Raw genomic sequence first — 18,580 nt, forward strand, 5'->3', positions numbered from 1 at the left:
CTGGACCCACTACCACCGCCAAACACCCCCCAGGTGGACACGACAAACCGACTCTCTGTGAAGCAAAGAAGAGGCGAGGTAAGTCAGCAGTTACAACAATAACTTTCAAAAGACACACGCTATCAGCAACACATTCAGGTCTGTATCTTTTTAACTTTATGCAAATGAGCAGCTTCTCACAACAGGTGGAGGATCACTTATCCTGCACGCCACAGCAGTGAGAAGCAAGCTGCACAATTCTCATCACAATTCAAGTATACTGTGTAACAAAACACCAAGTTACTATCAACAATTAGTCAAACACTTAATCACCTTTGATGTGTGCTGACAGCAAGTGTCCTCACCCTTCCTTGCTTCACGGGCTCGATGTGTCAAACCCAGGCGCGGTCCTCAGCGTCTCACAAACGAACATCACAAGGTCGAGTTCCCGGCAGTTCTGCTTGAATCACACATGCCTTAAATGCAGAACGCCATCCAATTATCTGCTTCAGCTGAAAGTCTTTAAGGTTGCATGTGAGCACCAGTCACAGGTGCTTCACATGATGTTGATGAGGATGAGGACTCTTCAGCCAGCACCTTCTCCACAGAAGAATCAGTTTCCATGCCACCTGAAGAGCAAAGAAAAGAAAAGAACACCAAAACATCCAGCCACACCCCCCAACACACAACAGAGAGGGTGGGACCACATCTCACTCAAGGCCTGCCCACAGGGAAATGACGTCACCGACACGCGTGAAAAAACTCACGCATGCGCACAAGGGTTCAAGCATGATTGGTGTAATCGCACGTCATTCAAATCCATATAGTTATAAAAAAAAAAAAGGGTTGGTTTATTATCTAATAGACCACGTATGTGCAGGGGTGGGGCACATGTCAAGAAAGACCTGTTAAATCAGGGGTCACCAACCCTGCTCAGGTGTGCTCAGCCAGTCAAGAGTAAGGAAACTCCAGGCTTGACTACCCAGGCCCACATGGAAAACATGCAGGACAAGCGATCTGAAGGAGCAGGGTTCATGACCTCTGCATTAAGTCTGGGTCTGGATCCCGATGAAGTCACAGATCCACGAATACTTTTTGCTTTCATTAGCATTATCAGACATGATATTTTTGGATGTTGTGAATAATTTCACCAAAATGAATGTACTGATTTTCGTGAGAAAAACCATCAACATATACCCCGTGTTTGTTGATCCATAGGCATACATTGATCTAGATCAAGATAACGGTCCAGATCTGGTGGTCTTATGAATCATCAGTGATGTTTGTAATCTCCTGGTCTGGATTACAGCAAACATGTTTTTTTGCTGACAGTCCCTGGAGGTCTTCAGCACTTCTGGCTGCATTTTCCTGCTCATTACTTTAATTATGAGTCATAAAGTGAGGGACTCACCACGCCCAGAACAGCATACAGGGTGAAGGAAATGTTGGTTGCTGTGGGATTGCTGAGGTTGACCACAGGCCTAAAAGGTTTCAGGGTAAACACATCCAACAAGGACTCATACGTTGGTCCACTGGTGCCTTTACAAGGCAGTTTACCGTAAGACAGAGACACTGTCGAAAGACAAACATCAGCTGAAAGGTTTTCTCTATAATTTAAAATGCATCAGTATTGTTGCAAGATTTTTAGGCTTTTTTTTTAATTTAGGCACACCGATGTGCAAAGCAACAGTCAGATCAAATCAAATTTCCATGCGCAAAGTGGAAACGATGACAAAATTAGCAGATTTCACTAAAAATAAAAAATGGAATTGTTGGATCAACATAAAATGCTTTAGTTGGTAACAATCAATTCAATTAGCTTGATTTATTGTAATCTTACACATTATATTTGTACCTAATTTGTCAACTTAATTTGGACAAACTTCCAAATTCCAACTTGTTATCAGTTGAGTCATTTAGGTTTTCTTTTTTACAGTGTAGCACAAAAAACAAGTTGCTAATGGCTGAGAAGCAGAGCGAAAAGTAATCAACTAAAAAAATCGACAGAATATCAAACTAGAAGCAGCAAAGTGCTAAATGAAAGAATATTATTACCTAACATGAAGAGAAAAGCTGCTATGAAGCTGATTTTGTGCTGTGATGAACCCATTGCTGGACGGAATGTCCTCCACCAATCAGATGACATGGACAGCGAGGACAGCTGCTGTGCACAGATACAATACGTGAGGCTACAATTAGTCACCCAATTAACACTACCAATATGCATTTGTAAAAGGTTCAAAGTCAAATTTACATTTACAACCTGATTAAAAATGAAAAAGTGAATCGTCATATTCAGAAATTTTCAAGAACATGATTTTTGAGACCAAAACGAAGCCCTTACCTGTGCCGAGCTCGTGAAACACAAGGACAGAGGGTTCTGACTCATAAACACACAGGTACAACTTGTTTTCCAACACCTTCAGTAACCACTCAGCCACTTAATTTTTTTTAACACCTCCACCTATGAGGGTTACGTTCACGTCCGACCTGCCATTTTGTATACTGTAGAATGTTAGTTCTGTTTAAAGTTGTTTTTCCTAATTTATACACTGTGACACGATTACTTCAAAACATTTAAGTTTAGCTACCTCAGATGATCCAACCAGCCAAGCTAATTTTGATGTAGTAAAAGAAATGTGGCTATTTACAAGTAGTGTTAAAATATCTCAAATGGTAAATGGACAGCATTTATATAGCGCTTTTCCATCTGCATCAGATGCTCAAAGCACTTTACACACTAATGCCTCACATTCACCCCGATGTGAGGGTGCTGCCATACAATGTACTCACTACACACCGGGAGCAACTAGGGGATTAAGGACCTTGCCCAAGGGCCCTTATTGATTTTCCGGTCAGGCTGGGATTTGAACCGAGGATCCTCTTGTCTCAAGCACAATGCTTAACCACTAGACCATCACCTCAAATGAGCATAATAATGTAATGTCCTAATAATCTTAATGATTTTGCACACTACATGAAAAAAACAAGCATAGGGAATGATCCAGTGACCCTTTGGATTTCTTCAGTTCAATTCAAATTATTTACACAGTGTCAAATCACCATATAAGCAGGGGTGCACATAACTGGTACTCATTGTGCTCGCGTGTGCTAAACATCATTGATGCACAGCAGAGGGAAACACCTTTCCTACAATCGGTCATTGCTTTCCTCTTATGAAGTGCTTCCCTCGTGTTCTCTGCTCCGTATAATTTATTTTTAACACACTCAAGCACCATGAGTACCAGTTATGTGCATCCCTGCATATAAGTCACCCCCAAGGCACTGCACAAGAGTCTTGTGTAGTCTTACCCACCCCATGAGCAAGTACGTTGGCAGCACTGGTAAGGGAAAAACTGCTTTCTTTTAGTTATGCTGTGTTTACACATAACGCCGACAAGTCACGAATGCCACAAAGTATACATTCTTGGCCGCTGAACACGAATGTGATGATTCGGGGCAGAGGCGTCAGGTCTCTTCAGGAATTGCTGCAACCTGTTACCATGCGTTACGATTCATGGCACATGTTGGTGAATTATCAGGAACCATTACGCATGGTCAAGAATAATGTACCACGCTGTTGCGCACTGTTCTGCGTTGTTCCGCACTATTGCGTGTAACAGTGCATCGTTACATTCTGTCACATTGGGAATGAGGTGAATTGTCTACACACACACACACACACACACACACACACACACACACACACACACACACACACACACACACACACACACACACACACACCCATATTCACCCTACCATCAGCTGCTGAGCATTTCAGATTGCTCCAGTTTGCTCCTCAAAATCTAGATTAAGCCACAGCAGAAGAACTTTGTGATTGCATGCTTAGTTGGGCTCTGTGCCATGGAGTGGTGCAGAGAGGAGGAGGAGACGGAGAGAGAGCCAGCTGTGTGGCTCCACGCGGCTCTCGTCTCACTCGTTTTCCAAATCATCAGGCGCAGCAGCAGCAGGTGGAACACCTGCAGGAGCGCACTGATGACCATTGGAACGAGACTTAGCTGACTTGGTGTCACTGTCCTTCTTCAGCATACTGCAGCAATGAAACTGAATGCAGTGCAGCAGGGTTTAATTGTGCGCACGTCAGAGAAGAACACTGTCATGCTCTATTAAGGATCAACACTAATCAAGACAGATCAACACGCTCAGTTGCGATCTCCACGACATGAGGCGAAATGAGGGTGGTGCGTGACATTCATGGATTTTTTGAGAGGCAAAAACATGCTCCATGAAAATCACGAATATCACACATCAACACACACTATTAAGAAACCTATTCAGATGTGTTAAGTCATGTTAAGAATGTCAGGAATGTGCCAAGAATGAGGCAAATATGACATTCGTAATGCGTCCTGCCTATGTGTAAACGCAGCATTACCGTATTTCCTTGATTAAAAGCCAGAGTGTTTATTTTCTTCCCAATGCTGCTTCCTGCCTGCACTGCAAAATGGTATTAAGTTTCACACATATCCCTGGCTGTGGTGAACCAAAGACAACCACTCAATCAGAGCCCTCTGCGTGGCTGCGAACACTCTCTGTAGCCTGACATGCACCTGCTAAATGAAACCGCTAAGGGCTGTGATTGGTCACTTTTCTGGTTTCACTTCGTCCTCTCCCGTGCTATTTATAGTTTTTGCAGTGCGCCCGTCAATTACATTTTGATCATGGATCAAATACGTTTTGGCAGAAAAGTCCGCAAATATGACCAACTTTACAACACGGAGTCAGAATAAGACGATCAAATGATGTGCAATTCATGGAGGAAAGTTGCACGTACTGGTAATGTTAGTTTGGAGATTGATGAAGGAGCTTATTGAGGGACAAACTGACCAAATTTAGTCCTTTTAATGCACATAATGTCCGGCGCTTATTTGAGGCAGGCGTTTATTTTTTTCAGATAAAGTTTTGACCTGATCATTAAATGAGGCAGTTCCCGATTAAAGGTTAGTAATTTAATCAAGGAAATACAGTATATGATGAAACCTCAAGCAGACCAGAATCAATCAATCAATCAATCAATCAATCAATCAATCAATCAATCAATCAATCAATCAATCAATCAATCAATCAATCAATCAATCAATCTATCTATCTATCAATCAATCAATCAATCAATCAATCAATCAACTATGAGTCAAATGATAACCTGTGTGTTAGAGGAAATAGAGTGCTTACATTGGCAGCCTAAAAAGAAGAAGAATGTTGAAGGGAAAAAAAGATTTTACATAATGTATTAGTTTAGTGTATTTTATCACTTTGATATTTTGTTAACCCTTGAATGGTCACTCAATCATTGGGTAGAGCATATTTATCTACTACATACTATTGAAAAATGTGAGGATATTAAGGTTTTAATCACAAACACGATATTCACAATGGAAGGATATGCTACAGGGCCGTAAGCTAGCATGCTAACAATGTTCATTTCACTCATTATCCCGACATGCTTTAGGAAACTGCAAAGAACACTCAAAACAAAAAACTCACACGTTATTTGGTGCTTCCAGTATCCCAAATAGGATTTTTTTTTTTCCTGTTATATTCATTCTGTGTCATCATAAATCCAATTTATTTAGATTTTGGAGTCAATCAATCAATTCAATCAATCAATTTTATTTATATAGCGCCAAATCACAACAAACAGTTGCCCCAAGGCGCTTTATATTTTAAGGCAAGGCCATACAATAATTACGTAAAAAACCCAACGGTCAAAACGACCCCCTGTGAGGGAGAGAACCAGGAAAAAGACATGCTGTGGAGGGGAGCAGAGATCAATCACTAATGATTAAATGCAGAGTGGTGCATACAGAGCAAAAGAGAAAGAAAAACTCAGTGCATCATGGGAACCCCCCAGCAGTCTAAGTCTATAGCAGCATAACTTAGGGATGGTTCAGGGTCACCTGATCCAGCCCTAACTATAAGCTTTAGCAAAAAGGAAAGTTTTAAGCCTAATCTTAAAAGTAGAGAGGGTGTCTGTCTCCCTGATCTGAATTGGGAGCTGGTTCCACAGGAGAGGAGCCTGAAAGCTGAAGGCTCTGCCTCCCATTCTACTCTTACAAACCCTAGGAACTACAAGTAAGCCTGCAGTCTGAGAGCGAAGCGCTCTATTGGGGTGATATGGTACTATGAGGTCCCTAAGATAAGATGGGACCTGATTATTCAAAGCCTTATAAGTAAGAAGAAGAATTTTAAATTCCATTCTAGAATTAACAGGAAGCCAATGAAGAGAAGCCAATATGGTTGAGATATGCTCTCTCCTTCTAGTCCCCGTTAGTACTCTAGCTGCAGCATTTTGAATTAACTGAAGGCTTTTCAGGGAACTTTTAGGACAACCTGATAATAATGAATTACAATAGTCCAGCCTAGAGGAAATAAATGCATGAATTAGTTTTTCAGCATCACTCTGAGACAAGACCTTTCTAATTTTAGAGATATTGCGTAAATGCAAAAAAACAGTCCTACATATTTGTTTAATATGCGCTTTGAATGACATATCCTGATCAAAAATGACTCCAAGATTTCTCACAGTATTACTAGAGGTCAGGGTAATACCATCCAGAGTAAGGATCTGGTTAGACACCATGTTTCTAAGATTTGTGGGGCCAAGTACAATAACTTCAGTTTTATCTGAGTTTAAAAGCAGGAAATTAGAGGTCATCCATGTCTTTATGTCTGTAAGACAATCCTGCAGTTTAGCTAATTGGTGTGTGTCCTCTGGCTTCATGGATAGATAAAGCTGGGTATCATCTGCGTAACAATGAAAATTTAAGCAAAAAGAACCCTTACTTTATTGACAGACCTCGTAGTGCTATGTGACAAAAACGATTAATCCAGGTTTTGAGTATATTTGTTATTGTTATTGTTACATGGGAAACAAGGTACCAGTAGATTCAGACCAAGACCAAGACCAAGCATTCATGATATGCACACTCTTAAGGCTATTAAATCAGGCTATTAGTAAAAAAAAAAAAGTAGAAAAGGGGGTGTTCACAATAATAGTAGTGTGGCATTCAGTCAGTGAGTTTGTCTATCCATGAAGCCAGAGGACACACACCAATTAGCTAAACTGCAGGATTGTCTTACAGACATAAAGACATGGATGACCTCTAATTTCCTGCTTTTAAACTCAGATAAAACTGAAGTTATTGTACTTGGCCCCACAAATCTTAGAAACATGGTGTCTAACCAGATCCTTACTCTGGATGGCATTACCCTGACCTCTAGTAATACTGTGAGAAATCTTGGAGTCATTTTTGATCAGGATATGTCATTCAAAGCGCATATTAAACAAATATGTAGGGCTGCTTTTTTGCATTTACGCAATATCTCTAAAATCAGAAAGGTCTTGTCTCAAAGTGATGCTGAAAAACTAATTCATGCATTTATTTCCTCTAGGCTGGACTATTGTAATTCATTATTATCAGGTTGTCCTAAAAGTTCCCTAAAAAGCCTTCAGTTAATTCAAAATGCTGCAGCTAGAGTACTGACGGGGACTAGAAGGAGAGAGCATATCTCACCCATATTGACCTCTCTTCATTGGCTTCCTGTTAATTCTAGAATAGAATTTAAAATTCTTCTTCTTACTTATAAGGTTTTGAATAATCAGGTCCCATCTTATCTTAGGGACCTCATAGTACCATATCATCCCAATAGAGCGCTTCGCTCTCAGACTGCAGGCTTACTTGTAGTTCCTAGGGTTTGTAAGAGTAGAATGGGAGGCAGAGCCTTCAGCTTTCAGGCTCCTCTCCTGTGGAACCAGCTCCCAATTCAGATCAGGGAGACAGACACCTTCTCTACTTTTAAGATTAAGCTTAAAACTTTCCTTTTGCTAAAGCTTATAGTTAGGGCTGGATCAGGTGACCCTGAACCATCCCTTAGTTATGCTGCTATAGACGTAGACTGCTGGGGGGTTCCCATGATGCACTGTTTCTTTCTCTTTTTGCTCTGTATGCACCACTCTGCATTTAATCATTAGTGATCGATCTCTGCTCCCCTCCACAGCATGTCTTTTTCCTGGTTCTCTCCCTCAGCCCCAACCAGTCCCAGCAGAAGACTGCCCCTCCCTGAGCCTGGTTCTGCTGGAGGTTTCTTCCTGTTAAAAGGGAGTTTTTCCTTCCCACTGTAGCCAAGTGCTTGCTCGCAGGGGGTCGTTTTGACCGTTGGGGTTTTACATAATTATTGTATGGCCTTGCCTTGCAATATAAAGCGCCTTGGGGCAACTGTTTGTTGTGATTTGGCGCTATATAAAAAAAATTGATTGATTGATTGATTGATCAATTTTGTGGAACAAACAGGTGTGAATCAGGTGTCCCCTATTTAAGGATGAAGCCAGCACATGTTGAACATGCTTGTCTCTTTGAAAACCTGAGGAAAATGGGCCGTTCAAGACATTGTTCAGAAGAACAGCGTAGTTTGATTAAAAAGTTGAATGGAGAGGGGAAAACTTATACGCAGGTGCAAAAAATTATAGGCTGTTCATCTACAATGATCTCTAATGCTTTAAAATGGACAAAAAACAAACAAACAGATGTGTGGAAGAAAACAGAAAACACCCATCAAAATGGATAGAAGAATAACCAGAATGGCAAAGGCTCACCCATTGATCATTTCCAGGATGATCAAAGACAGTCTGGAGTTACCTGTAAGTGCTGTGACAGTTAGAAGACGCCTGTGTGAAGCTAATTTATTTGCAAGAATCCCCCGCAAAGTCCCTCTGTTAAATAAAAGACGTGCAGAAGAGGTTACAATTTGCCAAAGAACACATCAACTGGCCTAAAGAGAAATGGAGGAATATTTTGTGGACTGATGAGAGTAAAATTGTTCTTTTTGGGTCCAAGGGCCGCAGACAGTTTGTGAGACGAACCCCAAACTCTGAATTCAAGCCACAGTTCACAGTGAAGACAGTGAAGCATGGTGGTGCAAGCATCATGATATGGGCATGTTTCTCCTACTATGGTGTTGGGCCTATATATCGCATACCAGGTATCATGGATCAGTTTGGATATGTCAAAATACTTGAAGAGGTCATGTTGCCTTATGCTGAAGAGGACATGCCCTTGAAATGGGTGTTTCAACAAGACAATGACCCCAAGCACACTAGTAAACCAGCAAAATCTTGGTTCCAAACCAACAAAATTAATTCCTCGCAGATGTGAAGAAACCATGAAAAACTGTGGTTATACAACGAAATACTAGGTTAGTGATTCACAGGATTGCTAAAAAAAAAAGCAGTTTGAACATAATAGTTTTGAGTTTGTAGCATCAACAGCAGATGCTACTATTATTGTGAACACCCCCTTTTCTACTTTTTTTTACTAATAGCCCAATTTCATAGCCTTAAGAGTGTGCATATCATGAATGCTTGGTCTTGCTGGATTTGTGAGAATCTACTGAATCTACTGGTACCTTGTTTCCCATGTAACAATAAGAAATATACTCAAAACCTGGATTAATCTTTTTAGTCACATAGCACTACTATTATTGTGAACACTACTGTAAGTCGCATTTGCATTTGAATTGGGAAATTTTTCTGTATTTTCTGGTCTATTATTAGACAAAACAAGTATTCTAGGGATATTAAATATCATTCAAGAGAATTGGAAATGATTCAACCAAATACCAACATAAAGGGTAATTTCAAAATGAACAATTTTTACAATATTTCACCACTTTTTCTTCATACTTGGGTAATTTTTCAGTGTCATGGAGAAACTTTCTTGGATCCTGTGACAAAAAAGATGCACAGTTCTAAATGTAATTCACAACATGATTTGCCAAAAGACAAACAACAAAACAAAACAACAAAAAAAAAAAAAACGCTGAGTGAACCTGTGGTTATGAGAAGTATCCGATTCCTGGAAGACAAACTGAAGCTTCCAAATATTTGTTATTTAACTGACAGCGAGTAGGCAGAGCAGAAAACCAACATCTGATAAAGTCAATGAAAACCCTTCAGAAAACAAACATTGCATGAAGACATCATAAAAAAGAAATGAATAACAGAAAAGCAAAGAAGAAAAAAGCATCTTTTATGCATTAAAAATGACATACAGAAAATACCTGACTCAAATGTAAAACTACACATCGTGTTTAATCTTTCATTGCTCATTAAATAGACTGCAAATAATCACTCACTCAAAAAAGTCAAAATCAACTACAAAAAATCATGAGACATTGCGTGAGTTCACCCAGATGATGATGGTGAGGAAGCTGACAGATATGAAGAGGATGTAGAGGCCGAACAGCAGGCAGTCTGCAATGAAACCCACCTGGTTCCAGTCCTCCGAGTCCTGGTTTCCACTCAAGTACTGGTCCACGTGGACTCGGATAGCCTGGAGGTCTTTGCTCAGCCTCCTCAGCTCCTCCGGGCTTGCGTTATCAGCCAACGGCCCCTTCTCCTCTGAAGTCTGATGCTGGTCTGCAGCTAGCTGGGAAATTTCTATTCCTGTTACAGACGAGGCGTTAGGATGTTCAAGAGATAAACATTTCAATCATTAATCACAATCTCTGAATAAATCATAAAAACACCTTTTTATTTGATGACTTTTTTTGTCTGATGTCCTACCTTGTGTGACAGGATTTTGATGGACTGAGCCTTTTGGTTTTCTGGTCTTCGGGGGAAGCAGCACCATGTGCCCCAGGATGTGGAGAACAAACACCCTGAGCCAGCGAGGGACTGGAGACCGTTTGAGAGAGCCACACAGCAGGTTTGTAATGAGGATGAACAGACTGGCCACCATCAGGACCAAGCGCAGAGACAGGAAGACATCTGAAACAAGAGCAATCAGAGATTTCTGATGTCCACCAATCCGGATCCAGATCACCTCCAAAATGCAGTGGAGTCTTCCATGCCCTAATATCTATCTATGGTGCAAATTTGATGAGAATCCGTGAAGTTATTTTGCAATAATCCTTCAAAGTCTATATAAAGTGAAATCTTGATCCAGATCTGGATCACCTCCAAAATTCAGTGGGGGCTTACATGCCCTAATATCTATCTGTGGTGCAAATTTGGTGAGAATCCGTGAAGTAGTTTTGATGGAATCCTTCAAAGCCTATATAAAGTGAAATCTTGATCCAGAATCTGGATCCAGATCTGGATCGTCTCCAAAATTTAATGGAGTCTTCTTTGGCCTAATATGTGTCCGTGGTGAAAATTTGGTGAGAATCCATGAAGTCGTTTTTACGTAATCCTTCAAAGCCTATGTAAAGTGAAACTTGATCCAGAATCCGGATCCAGAACACCTTCAGCATTTAATGGAGTCTTCTATGGCCCAATATGTATCTGTGGTGAAAATTTCGTCAAAATCCGTGCAGTGGTTTTGATGTAATCCTGCTAACAGTAATCCTTCAAACCCTATATAAAGTGAAACTTGGCCCAGAATCCGGATCCAGAGCACCTCCAGAATTTAATGGATTCTTCCATGGCCTAATATGTATCTGTGGTGAAAATTTTGTCAAAATCTGTGCAGTAGTTTAGACGTAATCCTGCTAAGTCAGACAGACGGTCAAGATGATTTTATTACTTCCTTGGCGGACGTAACAAAAGGCATCAGAGCTCTAAAAGCTCTAAAACCCTCTGATATAAATATACAAGTGTGCCAGCTGACCAAACGTCAGCAGCAGGAAACACAACACAGTGACACAACAGAAACACAAGCGCAAAAATGAAAGAGTTCAGATTTAAACTGACTGATGAGAGGTGTGCTATTTCCTGTGATGGGCAGCAGGTCGTTCATGATGAGCAGGAAGACGGTGTAGCCCAGGATGAGGGTCATCTTGAAGAGGGATCGATCCACACTCTGAGGGGGCAGCATGAAGCCGAAGAGGTCCACAGTGATGAGGAAGCTGCTGGGGACCAGGAGGTTGACCAGGTACATGAGGGGCCTCCGCCTCACTGAGACCTGATGACATGTTGGCAAAAATACATAAAACACGCAGTAAATGCTGCATTTCTATAATGGCAGAGTATGACACCAACCTTCGAGGAAAAAAAAAAACCCATTACAGAATTCCTGTATCATGACAGCAGTCTATATTTATGAAATATATTTTTATTTTTTATAAAGTAATGCAAGTTTGAAGGCATGAAAATGTGTTTTTATGAGAGATTAGACCCCCAACCCCAAAAAGGTATTACTCAAAAACAATGCATCTAAACTTTTAAAAATAATTTTAAAAATGGCAAACTATCGAATATTTATAAAAATGTGAACAACTAAAATATGTGATGACTTATCTTTAAAAATACAAATAAAATAATTTGCCATTTGAGGTTTGCAACTTGAGCAGTTTATTGAAATATGTATATATTGTAATAACATAAATATAATGAAATAGAAAAAAGTCACATTTGATTTTTGTTGGAATATGAATATTTGTGCATTTAAAAATGTATTTCTCTGTTTACATGTTAAGGATGAACTCCACTACCCCACCCCCACTCTCCCTCAAACTCTTCAGGTCCAATGTTACATCCAGTATGTGGTGATGGGGAGGGGCCTTTTTGATGGGATTTTGAGAATTAATGGGATGAAGGAGGCAGTGTTGTAGCAGCAACATGTCACTCCAGGAGCTGAGGTGAATGACTGCTCCCATAACCACTTGTTTGCTGTGATATTTTGTGTGCAGATCTGTGTTCTTGCCAGAAAACCTCTCACTTCTCTGTCATTTTAATCACAGTGCACCAGGTTCCTGTGCAGTCAGTTCATAAAGATTCTCTTTGACAGATAAACAGCAAAGTGAAGTTGGCTCTACATGTTTAATGTCAATGCTGCATTTAAGGTGAATGTTTAATTTAAAAAACTTAAGTTGTAAAGTAATTTCTTACGTAAAAGCGAAGCTCATCAAAGAATCCTCCAGTGGAAGATGGCAGTTGGCGTTTTTCTGCTGTGATTCCAACTAGTTCCCATTCACCTTTTGTTCCCATTGCTTTTTTAGAATTTTGCAGAATTGTCTCTGTGGTTTTTGAAAGTTCAATCTGTAGAGAAGACGCTGGCAAGAAAATATAGTCAAAATGTGAGTTACATTAAAAGACTAGAGCACCGCACTCATAGAGCGCAAACCTCAGCCAACACTAGTTTCCAATTCCACAAATTTTTCCTTGGAAAAAATTTTCAAGGTAAAAGTCCTGCTGGAAGTGGCTGTGCATAAGTTAAAATATTCTCAAGGTCAGGCAGTACCCCACTGCCCCCTGGGGGCTGTTTGTGGGCGGTGAAAACATCGCAGAACAAATACATGTAATTTGGTCACTTTTCAAAGGGATCGGACTCATCAGTAAAGTCAATCTAATGTACAATGGTTCATTTCAGTTCAGCTTGGTGTATAAATATCATTGTTCCAGGCAATGATAGGTATGAGCTGGCTGAAAGAAGGAAGCTAGAGACAAAACCAAACCAGCTGATTTCAGTAGAACAGCATACAGCCCGAGCATGTTTTCATTGAGCAACCAGTCACGGAAGAATAAATTCTCCCCTTCGGATTCAACACTTCGCCGGAAGTGACGTGTACCCGACCACACCAATAATACAAAATATAGATCAAAAGAACTTTTCAATGTTAAAATCAAATGTCCGCTAAATCTGCAATACAGATCAGATGCAGATCAAACTTAGTCTATTCACTGAGAGTGCCAACCACCTCACTGTCACAAATGAGAGTGACTGATACACTTTTGATTGAGATATAATGCAAAATGTACAACAAATGGGCTTTTCAATATTAAATTCAAATGTCCACAAAATCCACAATCTGTATCAGATCCGGATCAAACTTTGTCAGGCAATAAAGGATACCATTCTATATAACGCTCTCAAATATGAAACAAATTCTATCTTTTTGAAAGTTATGAATTTTTGGAAATTCAGTTTTTCAATTTTCCAAGATTTTTCCTGACTTTTACCTTTGACCTATGACCTTGAAAATTTGATCAGTTCTTGCCAACCAGGATATAAATTCTCTGTTACAAAATTCTTAATTATATATGAGAAATTATGGGTTACAGGCTGTTCACAAACAAACAAATAAACAAACAAACAAACAAACAAACAGGTGAAAACATAACTGGAGCCCACAAATTTTCATATATTGTTATGAAATTTTTACTGAAGATTCATATTGCTGATTCAATTTTCAAGGTCATCAGTCAAAGGACAAAGTCAGGAAAAATCTTGGAAAATTGGAAAAATCCCTTTCTAAAAAAAAAAAAAGAAAAAAAAATTCATTAAGCCTTCTCTAAGTGCCCCTTCACACATAACATGATTGAAGCAGACTTGCGCACAAAGGAGGAATTGCATGCTGTGAAAAATCAGCGATGCCTCCAACACGTTGTACACCTGTCGCTACAATTATTCGTGCACACCAGCGGCTGAAAGACAGAGAGTGCCGTGTGAGAGCCCATTCGATCCCTCTCGCGGCAGGTGTCGGCCAAATTCCACACATGAACATCCAACACCGCTCGCTGGACACTTAGAAAATGTGTGGCCATTCGCGTTGTTAGCACGAAAACAGTCAGCAGATGACCACTTTCGAGCTGGTTGTGAAATTTGTCTAAGTGCCCTCACGAGAGTGGCATTACAAAAAGCAACACACATGTGGCGTGCATCCCCACGCTCCCCCAACACATGTGGCGTGCCAGGGGTGGGGGGGGGGGAGCACACTTGCATAAAATGCTAAAAGTATGTGCACATATGATCACATGGGGGCCGGACAGCCATGTCTGAGCACACACAGCATGGTGAACCGCCTGTCAGCTGATCGCAGCACAATGACAGCTGGAAATGATGGCCCAGTGCACACGACGTGTCACATTAAAAAGAGACCACCGCCAGGACAGGTAAATAATAATTATGACAATACATACTGTACATACTCAATTACATAACAAATAACTAAAATGAATGACCAAATAACACAGAAACAGAGAGTGACACATTGGTCTGGGCGCTGAATGGACAGGGGTGCATGTCTGCCAACAGCAGCTGCTGTTGAGATCTCTGCTGCTGGATGTCCCAGCTGGGGAACACGTACCGTGGTTTGAAGGACATGAACTTTCAACTTTCCTCTGTGAGGCACGTGTCTCTGCCTGCTGTCCTCACGTGGAAATACATAAAACATCTTTCGCCTTTGCGCCGGAATGCAGCGGCCGCACACAGTGCACCCCAGCAGGCTGCTGGCTGGCCCGACATGCATGTTCATACATCATCTAATTTCTCTTTTTTTGAAAACATACGTTTATCGTCTTGTTGATTTTAAGCATTTCATGCTCCTGTTATAAGACAGCGATTGCAGAGCAGTGGCATTTGTTTTGTTTATTTAACCAGGGTCATTTAACTCCAGGGTTCTGTATTGGGTCCTCTTTTATTTATTTTTATATCAACCCAGTGAATTTCACTAATTATACACAAATATCTCATCTATCAGTGCCCAGTGATTGTATTAATTATTTATATACCCGGGTGGACATAATAAGACATAATGAGAGTGCACTGCTTCATTCATGTTATTTCATGATTGTACGTCTGTGACCATGGGTCATCTACAGAGGAACAGATGGCTCATACTTGTATTGTTCACTCGATAAGAGGAATTCAATAAAATGCGGTGTTTTTTATGGTTTATGGTTTTAATTTTTTTCTCCGCAGCAGAGGTGCAATGTGGTGCAACACGTTCCACACATTTCGTGCACGCTCATGTGCATGCACAAAAACATTGCCGAGGTGTCATGCATGCCTGCGCAATCGTGCATCCCTCATGACAGCAGGTGGAATGTTTCATGGTTCCCCATTTCGTATCTGGTTCGCGGATTTTCTTCCGGTTTCTGCATCTTTCATGTTATGTGTGAAGGGGCCCTAATGGAGGACTTACACCAAGAACTGTGAATGTGCACTGTGAAGTTCCTCTACTTACACAGGTGTACGTATGAGTTGAAGCTTAAAGAACATTTCTGGATGTCATAGGGGAAGGTATAGATGTCTAGCCTGCAGAAGCTGACCACTTTGACAGAATGACCATCCAGAACATCGCCATCGGATGTCAGATAAACGTACGGTGCAAACGGTGCTGAATTCTTCCCCATACTGCAGAAAGACACAAAAGTGTCAACTTAAATAACAGCATTCAAACCTTTCTCAGTAACACTAAACAACCTCTCCATGTCACTTGGACTTCCGGTGGCTTTCCTGCAGTGAACACTTTCACTTTGCAGTGCCTGGCAACTATGTTTTATATCTACGTGTCTATGAGAAAGTCCTCCAACCTTATCCGATTTTGGAGAGTGTAACCATGAGGCTTGGAGAGAAAGTGGCAGCGGGTAACAATAATGTATGGCTTTAATCACAGGCTCAACATGAAAGCTGTGGTGTGGAGACAGTACATGAAACAGTTGCCACTCCTTCGAGTTAGCAATGTCTTTGCTATTGTAGTTGGACAAATGAAATAATCAAGAATCACATGTGACGATGGCTAGTGAATTTTTACTGACTGTTGTGTCAAACTCATAGAACTTGTAAGTACTGAAGCCTATGAAGTTGCAATACGATATTCTGTGAGGTTACTGTGTGCCAAGTCAATGGGATGCGGTTGTGTTGCAGGATTTGTATTTACAACTTAGTTTGTCAAATCTGGTTTCAACTTATGTTGTATTTTTAATGCTTGCTTACTGACCACTGTGTTTGTTATAACGCAATCAAATGGAAGTATGGCTGACTGCCAATCTCAACAAAATAAGGAAATAATAATAGTAGTGCGTCCCCTACATTGCTTCAGAGGTAACTAATTAAAGATATGGATAATTAAATGGTTTAAATTTCTGTTCTTTCAGGATGTTCTTTCACCAAAACATCAATTTAGGCTTGCATCTCAGATGTACCTTCTGGCAAATTGTAGTTGAACTTTCAGGTCTTCTTTTTAAGAAAATACTCTATACCACTTCATCATGAAGCTGTATAGGTGGGGATACAAAATGCAAAACATGCACTGTGCACAATTTCTCCCATCACAGCCACAGAAGCCTACAACTTCTGGGTTGTTTGGGTGTCTTGGTGACTTTCCCCACTCTTCTCCTTCTTGCTTATTCAGTCAGTTTTTGAGAACTTGGAAATGTTCATGTATCCATCCCTGTCTGAAGAAAACTGGCAATAAGCTGATTAGTTACAGGTATTATACCAAAGTGGCCCATTACTTATGCAACTCATCTTGACTTTTATATTTAACCAGTTATATCATGATGTAGAGATTTGATTTGAGTTTAAGGAGAATAATTTTAGATTTTTTTTTTTTTTTTTTTGCAGTTTTTTTATTTGAAATGGCATAAACAGATTAAATGCGTGAAATACCAAGGGGCCAAATACTTTTGGACCGAACTGTAAGTTAAGCTAGAAAGAGACTTGTAGCCTCATTTTTGTCAAACCCTACATAAGACACCCCTGTGAACCAAACAGCTTTTTTGGGTTCAAGCTCAATAACAAGTACCTTGAGATCTTCTGCAAAACAAGAAGCAAGTAGCTTCTCTCCTGCAATTTTATATTAAAAACAAGCCCACGTTATTTCTGCTGCACAAATTTCATTAGGAGAGATTTTATGTTAATAAACACAGCAGCATGGTGATGTCACAGATATGCAAAGGATTCTGGAACAACTGTAATGACAAATGATTGTCTGTTCTTTCTGTTAATTGAAACATTTCATGCTGGCAAACTTGCTAAAGCTTCTTAAAATTATGTCCAAGTGACTATGATTTCTAAATTAAAAAGCAACATGCAATACCCTGAAAGTTCTTTACAAATGGTTGAGTTCAAAACTACTTGAGGAATCCATAGATTCAACAGTACACTTTAGCCTCTGAAACATTGAGACTTTGACATTTTTGCTTCTTTGTTTTGCCTCAGATATTTTGTCCCCTCTTACCACTCAGATATCAGCTGCTATCAACCCCATTGCCCCCCCCCCCCCCCCTTCTATGGCTACCAGGTGCTACAGCTGCCTGGTGCCTGGCTCCCTTACAGACCCCCCCATGTTTCTCCCTCCATTCCTCACCGCAATACCAGTAACATCCTTCACCATTCCTATCCACACCTCATAAATGAAATGTTTTACATTTTTGCATCACTGTCTTTTGCAACTAAGTCCTATTATTTTGATAGAGACTGCAACACACCAGCATAATCACTGCCAATGACTCTACAGACATGGCCAGGTCAGTGGGGCCCCCAACTATCCTCTCCATGCAGCAGTAAGATGGTTACCTTCAGGAGATAAGGATGGACCACACATCTTCCTGGATGGTTGTAGTTCGGATTCAAAGCACTTCCATGAACTTGGCAGACAAATACTAAGTACTTGTACATGCTTCCCAATCTGACCTGACCACGAAGAAATGTGACAAATTTGGCAGCTATGACATAATTTTGGCAGTTATACTGGAATGGTGAGGGAATGTCAGCTATGGGATTTTGGCATTGTGGCACATTTCTCTGTGCAGGATCCAGCATGTCTCCGTGTTGAAGACCCCAGCTCCTGGATAAGACCAAGTGTAAACCTCTATTTGACCTGGCTGTTTCAGATAGATTAACACTTTCAGTAA

General features: G+C 40.5%; 1 protein-coding gene across 1 annotated transcript in view; it reads right to left on the minus strand.

Annotated features, from left to right (window-relative positions):
• LOC117518103 (5-hydroxytryptamine receptor 3A-like) overlaps positions 1–18,580 on the minus strand; it is a 132,971-nt gene that overhangs the window by 84,198 nt on the left and 30,193 nt on the right. The window contains exons 5-10 of the mRNA XM_034179165.1: positions 12,830–12,993; positions 11,693–11,903; positions 10,565–10,768; positions 10,269–10,444; positions 2,035–2,143; positions 1,391–1,551 (exon numbers count right to left, since the gene is read on the minus strand). Coding sequence (XP_034035056.1) covers positions 1,391–1,551; positions 2,035–2,143; positions 10,269–10,444; positions 10,565–10,768; positions 11,693–11,903; positions 12,830–12,993 — 1,025 coding nt within the window. The remainder of the gene's footprint in view (positions 1–1,390; positions 1,552–2,034; positions 2,144–10,268; positions 10,445–10,564; positions 10,769–11,692; positions 11,904–12,829; positions 12,994–18,580) is intronic.

The sequence above is a fragment of the Thalassophryne amazonica genome, chromosome 10, assembly GCF_902500255.1.
Source record: "Thalassophryne amazonica chromosome 10, fThaAma1.1, whole genome shotgun sequence".
In the NCBI taxonomy this organism is placed as follows: Eukaryota; Metazoa; Chordata; class Actinopteri; order Batrachoidiformes; family Batrachoididae; genus Thalassophryne; species Thalassophryne amazonica.